The sequence below is a fragment of the Podarcis gaigeae genome (assembly GCF_964106915.1).
Source record: "Podarcis gaigeae genome assembly, chromosome: 5".
Lineage (NCBI taxonomy): Eukaryota > Metazoa > Chordata > Lepidosauria > Squamata > Lacertidae > Podarcis > Podarcis gaigeae.
In genome coordinates, this window is record NC_139681.1 from 58,223,164 (window position 1) to 58,237,919 (window position 14,756).

At 46.9% G+C, this 14,756-nt stretch overlaps 1 protein-coding gene across 1 annotated transcript in view; it reads right to left on the reverse strand.

The window, feature by feature from the left end:
• Window positions 1–14,756, reverse strand: part of POLL (DNA polymerase lambda) — a 131,669-nt gene that overhangs the window by 71,978 nt on the left and 44,935 nt on the right. The window contains exon 9 of the mRNA XM_083737977.1: window positions 4,259–4,393. Within this exon, the coding sequence (XP_083594103.1) occupies window positions 4,296–4,393 (98 nt within the window). The 3' untranslated portion in view covers window positions 4,259–4,295. The remainder of the gene's footprint in view (window positions 1–4,258; window positions 4,394–14,756) is intronic.

The window sequence follows — 14,756 nt, forward strand, 5'->3', positions numbered from 1 at the left end:
GACAAGTAGGAAGGAGAGACGGGGACAGATTCCTCACCTCTAGACTCTGAATTCCGTCTAGTGTGTCAGGAAGATGGAGAACATGACTGGGAACTTGATGGGCCATTGTGGGTGCCATGGCACCCATGTCAGTGAAACAGGGGCCTGACTGGGTCACAGGCAGCTTCCCACATTCTGTGCACAAGGCCCTAGGATTAATCTTCAACACTGCCAGTTGAAAGGATCTCAGATACAGGGCCAGGGAAGACTTATGCTGTAGTGCGGCAGGGACATGGGATGGAAGCTGAGGGAACAACACCTCTTCCCTTTGGGGCCTTTTCTTGGGAGCACAACAGAAGTGACATCCAAACCCAGGTCTTTGTGGCTTATCACAGCTCACATGCTGACTCCTATGCTTCACTGAGGAGCCCTGAAGGAGGGAAAGGTTGGCAACTCAAGCAGGAAGGAGTCAAATCTATTTTACCTTCTGTGTCTATAGTTGGCTCAGCCCCAGCTCCCCCTGAGACTCCTTTTCCTCACTCATTCTCCCTCCCACTATTAACTGCCTTTTCCTGCTCAGCCATCATGTTCTTCTGTGACATCCCAGGCAGTCCACTGTCAATGGCAACAACTGGGGAAGCATCAGTACGAACCCCCCACCCCAGGCCTGATCATCATTTTATTTGTATGCCGCTTTTCCACAGTTAAAACAATGCTGAAGGCGGCTTACGATATGAAAAGATTTACATAATTACAAACATAGCAAAGTAGTCCTAAAAATAAACGCATTAAAAACTACATAACCAAACTGAACAATTTCCACATAAAAATAAAGATACAAAAAGTTAACACCAGTAATATCAGTTAATATCAGTAAGAACAGCAAAAGCTCCCCCCAAATACCCCAGTTCTTGCTGGGCAGCAGCCACAGTCCTTATGAGGCCAAGCAAGCCCCGCCCTGGGCCACGTGGATAATCATGGGGGGACACCAACAGTGATTTATTTGTTTATTTCTTATTTATTTCTCACCCAGCACACCCTTCATGTCTAATGATACCAACTCAAATGCATGATATCCCGTTACATGAGGAAAAATATAGAATGACCAGTATATGCATTTAGAAATATGAACTGGCTTGTTCAAGCCCTGCAGTTCTCTCCAATACTTTCGTGGGTGGTCTTGAGAAAAACTCACTGGCTTCAGACATCCCTGTAAAAGGGATTTTGTAACAACCAGAAGAAAAATGGACAATGAGTGGACTAGCTGCCGTCTGGCAGCATTGCCCAGGCACCTCCACTCCTAGTTCCTCCCTGGTGACTTCATCTGCTAACTTCAGTCTGCCAACTTCCAGGGCTTTCATCTTTCCCACATCTCATTCATGCACATGTACACACCATTTCACCTTGACCACATTCGAAAGCTCCTATTCATTCATTCATTCATTCAGAGAGACATACACCAGCCAACATCCATGAAGAACACCAGTGAACACATCCAACCCTCATTCATTTACTTTTGTGCCCTGGCTTTATTCCACAAATATCCACCCGCTGCTGTTAACTGGCTCCCAAAGGTGAACTTCAACCAGCTTATATTCACAAATATCAACCTGCTTCAGCCTTGCAGCATCCACCAGCTTCTGAATGTGAACTTCTCCAGCATCTACCCACTGACATTTGCCAGCTATTGTTAGGTCCACTGCTAGACATCAGGAAGCCATGGAAATGGAAATCAGCAGCCTTCAAGCTGCAATCCCACCTAGCAAACAAACCTGCCTTATTATTTCTCCATAGCATCCTGCCGCTAGCCTTCTATTCTCCAGTGTTCCTTCTCCAAGTGGGAAAAAGGGGGCACTGCTGAATGTCACAGTTGTGTCCTGCTGGGGAACAGAGAAGGGCTTTACCCTTGGCCTGCCTTTATATTCACTCAGCTGCTCAGTGTTTTTGTGACATCATAAGCAGTTTGCAACCAATGGCAACAGCTGTGCAGGTATCATCTTCATCTCCTCAGACCTCACAATTGTGGCTGCACCTCAGCAGTGATTCAGTTGTGTGCCTGTCTGTATATCAGTGTTGGCCAGGTACAGAAGTAGAACAACAAATGTTTCGCACACACACATTTTCTTGAGTCCTAAAGATCTGGGCAAATGAGAAGCAAAGTGGGCCTGAGCAGGAAAATGTATTCCTGTCTCAAGGGATAACATTGCACAAGATTGCTGTATCCCCAACCTCTTCCCACCTGTATCAATAATATACACATTATGAATGTGCATTGGGAATGACACGGATGCACAGGAAAATCTGGCATGGATGGGAGCGAGGATCATATTTGTAACTTTGGCCAGGTTTTTGGTGTCATCATACCAGAACTGCCCTTCATTAGAACTGCTTTGTATCATTTTAGGCCAAGTTCCAACCTGTTTCAGTAACAGAGACATAGCATTTGCAATAGTATTGGCATGCCTGGGTAATCATGCTGATGGGATAGGGAAAAGAGAAAATGTCTGTGTGTTCCAACAGAAGTGGTTTGTTCCACTTCAGAGAGAGATACCTGAAGAATGCCACTGGCTCGACTTGCATCAAGCCAGATGCCTGCTTCCAATCTATATTAGTTAGAAAATAGACTGAATATCTTTTCTTCCTTGCCTATACTTCCCTGAAGATCTGGCTGTCCCCTCTGGCGTGACCTTGCTCAGAGGGAAAGGGGTGGGGTGTCAGAGGAGCAACCCCTCTCCTAAATCCCTTTGTTCACCACCAAGCCAAGCGGTAAATATGCACAACATTACGTATGTATAATGGAGTGTAAATAATCCCAAAAAGTGCCTTGTAAATAGACTCCAAGTTTATCCTTTATTAATGAGCCGCTGAGCATCCTGCTGCTTTAGAGCAGCAAGGCTTTCATAATATCAAACCCTAAATTACACTTGGTGTCTCTCATTCCCGGCAAACGAGAATCATTTCAGGCCTCTTTGCTGCCTGTATTTATTTATTTATTCATTTATTGATTTTTGCGAGAGTGAGCCCAGCATTCTCTGTGCTGCCATTTAGTAACGTTGAAGCCCCTTTAAATGGGAACTCTACACCCAAAAGCAAGCACAATAAAAGATGCCAGGGGGAAAATGGAAATTGCTGCCTTCCAACCCTGCAAGTCTGAAGCTTATTGGATCTTAGACTGTGCTTTACACCTTCCACTGAGGAAGGTGGAAGAGGGAGACAAGGTCTTAAGAGACTGAGTACTTTAAAAACCAAGACCAATCTGGCAGAGGTAGACTTAGTTCCAAGACTTCTCCAGGCCTCATGCCAACAGGGAAGTTGCTTTGCTCAGCAGTGGGTCACTACAGTTTTGAGGGAGGGCCATCAATGCTAAGCAGGGATGTCAATAGGATATCCTGGTACACTGTATGAGCACTGGGGCACCTGTGCGCACACACATACTACCATCCATCTTTTGGCAAGAACTGCTGCTTATGTACATATATAAACTTCACCAAGCCAACCCCACAGGGCTGTTGCAAAGGTAAAAGGCAGGAGCAGAGCATAGCATGCCCAACCTGGAACTCCTGGGAGCAAAAGCAATATACAAATATATAACGTAATTCACAGATCATGTAAAGAAAGCTAGAAAAGCAGCCTCCTTGCTTTAACTGCAGCGTTTCACAGTCCTGATATTTATAGCAAAAAGCAAGAGAAAAGTTTGTCAACCCTGATAAATAGCAAGATGCAAACCACCACCACCACCTAAGTATCTGTAGTTTCATTACTTTGGCATCTGATCTTGGAGGAAAAGCAAGATACTAGTACACAACAGGAAGATAAATACTCTAACCAATAAATACTCTAACCATGTGCAGTTTCACAAAACTCTCAGCAAAACACAAACCCACAGACACATTTTGCCAACTTTGATAAACAAAAAAGTATTGTGTTAAGAACACTATAGGAATTTTAACTTGCTGCAGCTATAAGGTGCTTGATGATTTTTTGGTTATATTTTCTGTTTTATTTTGTATTATATGTTTCTTTATGGTTACTGCATATTAACAAATGACAGCCAAGTGATGACATGCAGACCAGTAGTGGCTGTTTGGGGGACATAGAAAACAAGGGGCACAGCACAGCAATATCACTATGTTTTCTCAGCAGGAAAAAAGCCTCATTTATTTCATGGGAGTTCCTTTTGAGTAAGCCATACCAAAGCCAGCCATTGGTGTTTTGCACTGCAGACACAGCACAAAATGAAACAATGTGAACACAGAGCAAATTGCTTGAACAAACTTACCCCAGTACACAGACAGACAATCTTCCTTCACCCAGCATCAGGCTAGCAGCAGCAAGCAGCCATAGACTTCTGTTTTCCTCCTGCTCTGGGAAATGCTCCTCTTGAGTCCCAGGTGGGGGTGATCAGTGTTTCTTCCTGTAATTGCATAGCAACAGGGATTAAAGGTGGTATCCAGCTAGGTTTTACTCACATCAGACCCATTGAAATGAATGAATATCCCTAAGTTAGGTCCATTAATTTAAATAGATCTACTCTAGTACAACTTAGCTGAATGCCATCTTAAGTGATAGGGATCTTTAGCAACAGCAGCTTCTCTGTATCTGCCTTAGAACATTTTGTTTTCTAACTTTCTAACTTTCTTCAAAGGCTTTCCAATTGACTTCTTTTAAAATGAAGGCTAAGGATCTGGCAACACTGCTGGCTCAGGGCTTGGTATGTAGGTATTCCCTGTACTTCTTCTTACATCAGCAGCCCTGATACTAGACTGCAATGAAATTTTGCACCATTGGGAAATCAATCAATCAGTCAATCAAAAGTGGAATGTTTGAAATTTGAACATAGTTAAATGTTGCTTTTGAATTGTGACTTGTGGAGACTTAAACACAGGAAGATTGGTAACTTGATGACTTTTTAAAGTAGCGTGTTAATGATCAGCTTGCCAAATGCAATGCATTCATACTTTGTTCTTTTAAATCTGAAATATCTATAATTCGGAGGGGGGTGAATTAAGCAAATGAATTAAAACACAGGTTTTCTCCCACCCCACCCCAAAACTGGATCATCCCCTGTCCTACCTCAGTCTTGGGATTCAAATTGTACTGTAATTTGGTTGAGACTAAGATTAAAACAAAAAACAGAAGCGCCAGAAACTGCAATCAAAATAAGATACAGTATAGGGAAACTGAACACCATTAGGTCCAGCACCCCTTCTAGTATGCAACTGTGTTGGGTGCTTCTCCCCGCCCCCACTCTCAGGAAAAAAGAAATGTCTTACAATTATGCCAAATGAACTGGTAAAATTATGAACTTAAACTTTTATATATTTTTTTATGTTCCCCCATGCTTTCTTTCCACAAGATTATCATGTGCCTTCAGACTAGGCCATGGGACTTATATATAAACATATGACAATAGATAAGTTTTTTTAAAAGACGGATCACCTTTCATGCATTAAGAGGAGTGGTAGTAGCTTGAATTCGCCAGCTGCCCACCCCTCATGAGTCACATGTGTGTGTGTGTAGAGCTTGTGATTGGCTCATGTGGAGGAATCCCACATATTTACGTCTATGCAAGGTAGGGTTGGGACATGGGTAGCACTGTGGTCTAAACCACAGAGCCTAGGGCTTGCCAATCGGAAGGTCGGTGGTTTGAATCCCCGTGACGGGGTGAGTTCCTGTTGTTCAGTCCCAGCTCCTGCCAACCTAGCAGTTTGAAAGCACGTCTAAGTGCAGGTAGATAAATAGGTACCGCTCCAGCGAGAAGGTAAATGGCATTTCCGTGCATTGCTCTGGTTTCACCAGAAGCGGCTTAGTCATGCTGGCCACATGACCCAGAAAAACTGTCTGCAGACAAACGTCGGCTCCCTCAGCCAGTAAAGCAAGATGAGCGCCGCAACCCCAGAGTCACGACTGGACTTAACTATCAGGGGTCCCTTTACCTTTTAAGGTAGGGTTACCATGTTTCAAAAAATTAAAATCAGGACATCCCAATGCTGTAGAACTTTTTCTTACAAAAATACAGAAACTGTGATTATTTTTTTTATTGATCCAGGACAAAGCGCCACCTTTTGGAAGTTCCCCCGGGTAGCACCCTAACCCCCCGGACGTCAATTCTACCTTTGAAATCCTGGTATGGCAGGCCTAATATAAGGCCTTTTCTTGTGCTTGCTGAATGTGTGGCTAGCAAGAGAATGATCAGTACACATGTGGGTGGGGCTGGTTCCTGCATCCTCCTCAAATATGTTTTGAATATGTGACAGTGAACTCTGTCATGAACTCTTATCAATTTCCAAATTCATATGTGGACTCTAACAGTTAAAGCAAAACGGAAGGAAGAAAGGGTAGGAGGTGGTCACTACTTAGGGTACCAACTGGCTGCAGGAAAATAGCTGGACTTAGAATGACCCCTTGCTGCCCTCTAACATCTCAGTGGGAAAGAACTGGAATCACCATAGAACATCCTGGCTGACACTTAGTGTAGCTGGCATACTTTTATCTTGGTATTCATATTTTTAAAATTTCCAACCAACTTTTCCTGGCAAATTGGCAAAACTACTCATGTGTGGTTTTGACAGTTGCAAGTGCTCTGAAGCAGCACCCAGAAAACGTGCCAAACCGTGAATGAAGATAACTTCTTTCCATGACTAAAAACAATATTGTGAAAGCTTAATAATAGATTATGTTTGTAAAATATTTCCTTTGTAGCACAAAAAAAGAGAAAAGACAAAATGAACACTGGAGGTCAGTTGACTCCTCATATCCCAAGGTCTTGTCTGAATTAAGTCTTTGGTCTTCCTGTGGTATCAGAATATTTCCTTCCTAGTATTAATGCCAACCAAACACTGTCATGTGCTCATCATTGAAGACTATTCTAAATCACAGAGTACCTTTGGGGGGCATCTAGAATGGTGTCAGCATGGTCGCCATAGGCACTGGCTTCTGGGGGCTGGGGCTATTTGGGCCCCCTCAAACTTTTTTTTGAGAGGGCCAGCCCCTGCATTGTTGAGGCTGAACGCTGAGCCAGGAGCGGAATGACATCAGGACATCGCACAACATCGGAACGTTGTGTTGGGCCCCCTCAATCTTCTTCCAAAGATGGTCCTCTGGTGGTTGCAAATGTTTCTCTGACAGAAACAAGGACATCTGCTTTGGTAAGCAAGGCATGAACAGCTGTACCACACAAAATGTGCCTCCGTTCCCATTCATTGGAGTAAGCACATCTACATCTTGCTACTTCTTACTCAGTTTCACGCTTTTCTGGAAGGGTAGCATTTGCCATGTGTTGCTGCTAGGGTTCCACAGACAAGGAGCTAGAGAGAGTCCCATCCAGGCTAGACATGTATCCATTCCAAGAATCTCTGGAACCGCTACATTTCCGAGTCATTACCTGTGTGAGCTATCTTGAGCCTTGTAATGGCGTGTGTAGGGAGTCTCTTCTTTCTCCATCCCAGTCAATGGGAGGCCAGAGGCACCATCCTCTGGACATGCTGGTGGTGGAAGAAGGTATATTTACCTAGTGATCTCTTGCTGCTCCCCCCCCCCAGGTTGTGTACCAGGCAGACAGCACTAAAAGGATTTATTGCTACACCAAGATGCCTCTCGGAGCTCAGTCATGTAGGAGATGTCCCATTATATGGGCAGTTGACTTTAATAGTCATTGTGTGCTTAAAGCACAGCAAAACAACAGTGGGGGGGGGAATCCCCACTCCACTTAAGATCGCCCTTCCCCCTTTCCCGCCCCCCCCACTCTGCAAAGCCCTGCTAGTCTATTTGCACAGTAAATTAAAAATATGAATCACTTCTCTGTACTGCCTCCCCAAACACTCATCCTGTCAGGCTCTGGGTTGTCTTCATTTGTATTACCTTAATTTAATGTTAATTATGTTCTTCATTTACAAAGAACAAGCATTTACACTCCCCGTCTGGGGATATGCCGCACTTACCATCTCCAAGGATTTGGTTCGTGGAAGGGGGAGGGGGAGGACTCGTTAGCACACCCTGCAAGGTAAAGGAGGGGACTGGAGGGGCTACACACACACACACACACACACACACAAACACACACACCACTCTGCTCTGCAGCTCCCCCCCCCCCACTCTGCTGCTCTGTACCACAATGGACTTGCCTGATGAGAAGCAAAATTACCTTTCAATTTATGAATTGGTGTGCTATCCTGTCTCTTAAAACTGGATTGTGAAGCTCAGTCAATGAGAAGAGATTGATTGTCCTGGGGAAAGCAAGTTAGGTGATGCTCTGTGGTCAAAACAGCTTATCACTTTGGGTGTGTGGGGTACACCGAATGGTTCAGATGATGTTTTAAGCAGAGACTCTGCCAAACAGAAAAGTTTGGGCGGGCTGTGCCACAGCTATCATAAATGAGGAAAGGCACCATGATATCTTGCTTCTGTTCATCAATAGGCAAAATGAGGGTGGAATTAAATGCTGTGCTATTACAAACATTTCATCTGCACTAGCATTTCAGCTTGCTAGAAGGAATGGTGCTCCCCCACACATACACCCCGGGCACATTGTTTTGGAAGTTCTCCTGACACACACACCGTGAATATGGGAGGCATGAGAGAAGGAGAGAAAGGAAAACCCCTTTGCGCAAGCAGAAGTCCCCCATCAGGGTTCATTAGGTGAATCCCACCCTAAGTATTTGTCATCTCTACCACCCAAGGTCACATTACAGCACCAGCAGGTAGGCCAACCAAAATTACTCGCAGTGGTTGTACTCCACCCACTGACTATGTGGTTTGGAGGCTGTTTTCTAGCTGGTTGGGCCTCCAGGTGTAAATGATTTCCATCCCGGTGCTAGCGGTCAACAGGCTTGTTGGATGCTGGTTTGGAGGTTTTTTAACACAGTTGAGACTAATATTTGAAAACTGTTTCAAACACTACTCATTTATAGTTACTAAAGTATTTATAACTAGCCTTGAGGACCACTTCAAACATATATAAAAAAGCACATAGCGAAGTCCTGTCAAGATATATCAAGGCAAGAAACAGGTTAGGTAAAGGTAAAGGGGCCCCTGACCATTAGGTCCAGTCGTGACTGACTCTGGGGTTGCGGCGCTCATCTCGTTTTATTGGCCGAGGGAGCCGGCGTACAGCTTCCAGGTCATGTGGCCAGCATGACTAAGCCACTTCTGGCAAACCAGAGCAGCACACAGAAACGCCGTTTACCTTCCCGCCAGAGCAGCACCTATTTATCTACTTGCACTTTGACGTGTTTTTGAACTGTTGGGTTGGCAGGAGCAGGGACCAAGCAATGGGAGGTCACCCCATCGCGGGGATTCGAACCACCAACCTTCTGATCGGCAAGTCCTAGACTCTGTGGTTTAACCCACAGCGCCACCTGCATCCCTCTAGCCTTGAGAACCACTTCAAACATATAGAAAAAAACACATAGCGAAGTCCTGTCAAGATATATCAAGGCAAGAACCTGGTTAGTAATTGAATACATAAAATGTGCATCTTCAAGTATAGGTTTGCAGGCATGATGCACATGCAAATGATGTGGTGATGGGCATAACACCTCTGAGGTTATAGATACATCTGTGAATAATAAGCCATATTTGTGATGGCAAATCACTTACTGGGATTAATGTTGTGGTGTCATTTTTTTCCAAATCCCATTCCCAAAAAGCTGGCAGCCATTTCCAAATCCACCATTATTTTGCCTACAATATTTTGCTCCTCTCGTGCCATAATCCTCATCCCACAAGTGAAACACGCCCAAGCAAGGAATTGCGTAGCCTTAATAAAACCATATTTTGTGGGACAGAAAATCAGAAGATGTTTACATAATGAAAGAGATGCCAAATGCCACCTGCTGACTTTGGACACTTCCAGACCTGCTGTTTGGGGGGAGGGTTGAATCATATACCAGTAAATCCAGGTTGCACAATTCTGGTTGACTGGGAAATCTTGTGCAACAAAACCCTGCTTCCCCCCAAATATACTACTTCTTGCAATAATGAAAGTTAGGGGGAAATGCACTGGAACATGTGGCATAACAGTTACAGTTCCCTTAGTCTTTCAGGCCCAAGTTCAGATGGGGAGGATGGAGTACCTGCTTGGGGCTAGCAACGATGGCCAATATCATCCTGATACTGAATGACCTTAATACTCATCTGAGTCTTACTGTATTGCTAGCGGTATCCTCTCATAAACTGACCTATTTATTTTAGTAGGGTTAGGGTTTGTGATAGTGAACCTACAACTGGGACTGTCAATACAGACTGAACGTGCCCCTACAGATATAGGGTTGATAGTGAGACAAACACACATTTAATACCATATCTAGTTCGCCTTTCACAGAGAATTGACTTTGTACAGTATTTCCCTATCTATTTGTGATACCAGATTAAACAGCTGCTCTTTTCCCTGGCTGCAGCACTTTCATGCCATGCATAAGGGATGTCTTGTGCAGCACACTATCGCATGCTTCAGAATCCTTCATGGCAGAACCATCTGTTCACAGCCAAGCTTTCATTAACACATTGAAAATTCTCAAAAGGGTTCACTTGGGGAGGCAGTAGGAATATATATATATAGGCAGAATTTGAGACCCACTCTTTACACTCTTAGAAGGAGCAATCAGCAGGAGCTACCTGATGCCTGACAGGACCTCTGGATGCAGCTCAAAAAAGGGGGGAAAGTATGAGGCAACTTGGCCATTTCCTTGTATCAATTCAGTGTGGCAGCCAGGAGCCTATTGACCATCTAATTCCCATGTCTGCATGACATTGCTGGGAGAAGGCACCCAGAAGTTTGGGCTGATGACACACTGCTCTACTTCTGATTCCCAAAGGAGGAAGTGGAAATCCTAAAGAGATGTTGGGAGGTTGTTCTGCAATGGATGAAAGCATAGAAGCTGAATCTGAATCTAGATATAAAGAGGTGCTATTGACCAGGAGGACCTGATCTACTGATAGTTTGCCACCAATTTTGAATGGAGTTGCACTGTAACTAATATGTCAAGTATGGAGTCGGGGGGTTCAGGTTGTGCAGTCTATGGAGACACAAGTGGTTTTGGCAGCCATGAGCACCTTTTAGCAGCTTAGGCAGGTTAGCTGAGACCCTATTAAAAGAAAGCTGACTGGCTTCAGTTACCCATACCCTGGTTACAGTCAGAGCAGTCTACTATAACACTCTATAACAGCGGGCACACCAGGTGGCCCTCGGCAGCAGCGGCTCCACCTCTGGCAAGCCACTGGACCTGCTTCTTCTTGGCTCGTCCCCAAGTCTCACTAGGATTTATGCTATTTCCGGCAGCCACCAGGCCTGGCGTGGCCCTCCTGGGGCCTCACATCATTCAAGAGCAGGAGGCCGAAGACAGCAAAGAGAAGAGAGGGGAGGGGAGGAGGGAGCAAATAGGCAGATTAGGAAGGGGTGAGTGGCAGGGAAGGGACAAGTGACAGAGATGGGGGGTGGGGTGGGGGGTTGCTCCGAAGGTGTTCAGGTTTTTTTGGAATATGTCAACCGTACTTTATGTGTTCTGGGAGACCAGGAGGGAAGGAAGCTGGCTGCAGCAAGAGGAGAAGACTTTCTGGATTCTTCAGCAGCCTGCCTCATTTCTTTCTCCTGCCCCTGCTCCTGCCTCTGATTCTGGACTCCTCTCTGTCCCTTACCAGCTCCCCTCTTCAAAGGCTCTATGTTGCCCTTGTAGCAAAGAAAAGGATGGTAACTGTAATGGTTGTGAGGGGTTACTTGTGCGTAACCTTACTTCAGTTCAGTTAGCTTGCTTGCCCCAACCATGCCCAGGGTCGGAGCTTGCCCTCCGTGACCTGTTAGTCACTTGCAGAATCCGAGAGTGGGCGTCTCTTGAACCTCTTCCAGCATAAAAGCTGTTTGACCCCGAGTCTCCTCCTATGTTCTCTGCGCGGAATGCGTCTGCGCAAGTAAGGGGAAGGCAGGGGCGTCCCAGCGCTCTCTCCACTATCGTCGGGGGAAGGGTCTTGGAGCCCTGTCACCAATTCCTCCATCTCCCTCTCTTCTCTATGGGTGTTACGTTGAAATCCTTCCCCCATGCTCGTCCCCTCTCCAGCATCGCTGGGTGGCCCTGCCTCCGTCTCTCGTTCTGATGGCAGTTCCCTGACATCCACCTCCTCCCCAGGACCCCCTTCACCCCCGGCCTGACCCTGTGACGGGACCTTGTCCCCTTCTTCAGCCGACGATGCCAGGAACCCCCGAAAGGAGCTGCTGTCGTCGTCCGTGGACTCAAACACCGCTTCCCACCTGCTCCAAATTCTCACGGTCGGGACTTCCCCATCTGGCTCCTCCACTCCTGACGATTCTCCTCCTTCCTCCTGGGAAGCCGGAAAACCCACGGAATCCTCCTCCTCCTTGTTGGTGGTGGCAAATTGCTCCTCCCAGAATCTCCCGAGGGGTTTGGGCTTCCTCGGATACCTGTTGTGGAACTCTTCCACCAGATATCCATCATCTATTTCCCCTGCAGGCACCCACGTGTTTTCTGACTCGGGTTCCCCCTCCCAAGCCACTAGGTACTTCACCTGCCGCCCTCGCCAGCGCGAATCCAGGATCTCCATTACCTCGTGGTGGCGTTCCCTCTCTTCCATTAGTGGGTGGGTGAGCCCTTCCCCTCCTGCCTCCCGGACCCTCCGCTCCCCTCTGTACGGTGAGAGCAGTGACCTATGAAATACCGGGTGGATCTTCATGCTGTCTGGCAACTTGAGCCGGAACGCCACCGGGTTAACTTGGTGGGTCACCTCAAATGGTCCCAGCCGTCTTGGCCTCAGTTTCTTACACCCGCCCTTGAAAGGTAAGCCTTGTGTGGATAACCACACCCGGTCCCCCACCCTAATGGTCTCCCCTTCCTGGCGGCGTTTGTCTGCTTGTCTTTTGTACACTTCCTTGGCCCTATCCAGGTTCATCTTAAGCTGCTGGTGCAGAGCTTCCATTTCTTCCACAAATTGCTCTGCAGCGGGCACGCTCCACCCTTCCTCCCCTCTCCCAGGAAAAGCCCTGGGGTGCAACCCATAATTAGCCATGAACGGGCTCATCCCCGTGGACACATGCTCAGCGTTGTTATAAGCAAACTCCGCTAGTGCTAGCTTCTCTACCTAATCGTTCTGTCTCTCGTTGACGTAGCAGCGCAGATATTGCTGTAAAATGCTATTCGCCCTCTCTGCTTGCCCGTTGGTCTCCGGGTGTCTCGCCGTCGAGAATCCCACTTCCACCTGCAATAAGCTCATGAGTTTCCTCCAGAACCTCGAGGTAAATTGTTTCCCCCGGTCGGAGATAACCCTCGTCAGAGCCCCATGCAACCTGAAAATGTGATCCACAAACAACCGAGCAGTTTCCTCTGACGTTACTGCATGTGAGCACGCTATAAAATGGCACATTTTGGTTAGCAGATCTACTACTACCATGACTGCTGTCTTCCCTCTAGATTTGGGTAAATCAGTCATGAAATCGATCGACACCTCCCCCCATGGTCTTCCCGGTGCGGGTAAGGGCTCCAGTAACCCCGCCGGGGCCGCCCTCTCTCCCTTGGCCCGTTGGCAGTGGTCACACCCCCGTACATACTCTCGTACATCTTCCCTCACCCTTGGCCACCAGAATTGCCTCGTAACCAGTAACATGGTTTTGTGTTGCCCAAAGTGCCCCGCTGTTGGGTTGTCATGAAGCTGTCTGAGAACTCTTTCTCGCAGGGCTTCCCCGGGCACATACATTGCTCCCCTGTAATACAGCAGTCCTTCCCTCTCCTCAAAGCCTCCCTGATCTCCCCCCATTCCCCTGAGTTCCCTGATTCTGGTTTGGGCGAATTCGTCCTGGCGAATCAGCTCGGTTAGTTCTCGTTTCCCAACCAACGCTCCCCCGCAAACCCATCGTTCCTCAGGAAACACGTGTCGAGCTTCTGGCGGTCCTTCTCCTTCTGTATACTCAGGCTTCCGTGAAAGCGCGTCTGCCCTCACGTTCTCTTCCCCCGGCACGTACTTGATCTCAAAGTTGAACTTGGAGAACTCCTGTGCCCATCGAATCTGTCTCTGGTTGAGCACTCGAGCTGTTCTCCAATATTCCAGGTTCTTATGATCCATGCAAACCTGAATCTTGTGCTGTGCCCCTATTAGGAGATGTCTCCACTGCCGAAACGCTGCATAAATAGCTAACAGTTCGCGATCATACACCGTGTAGTTATGCTCCGATTTGTTCAGTTTCCGTGAGAAGAAGGCGCACGGCCTCCAGGTGTGTTGGCTCCGTCCCGGCTGTAGCAACACTGCTCCAATAGCTCTGTCTGATGCGTCGGTCTCCAGCCTCATCGGCTTCTGCAGATCCACGTGCAGGAGCTGTTCCTCCGAGACGAACGCCTTCTTTAGTTTTTCGAAGGACCTTTGGGCACTTTCCGTCCAGACGAACTTCTTCTTGCTACTGAGACAATCCGTGATGGGTGCGGTCAAGTGGGCGAAGTTCTTGATGAACTTCCGGTAGAAGTTGCTGAACCCGAGGAACCTCTGCACATCCTTCCGGGTCTTAGGGGCCTTCCATTCCAGCACTGCCTGCACCTTGCCAGGGTCCATGGCAAGTCCTTTGTCCGACAACTTGTATCCCAGGAATTCCACCTCACGGGCGTGAAATTGGCACTTTTCCAGCTTGACCCACAATTGGTGCTCTAGTAGCCTCTTCAGCACTTCCCTGACGTCCTGGATATGCTGCTTTTCATTGTCCGAATAGATCAGTACGTCGTCCAGAAATGCTACACAGTTTTTGTACAGCAGGGGTCCCAGCACATGGTGCATGAAGCTTTGAAAAC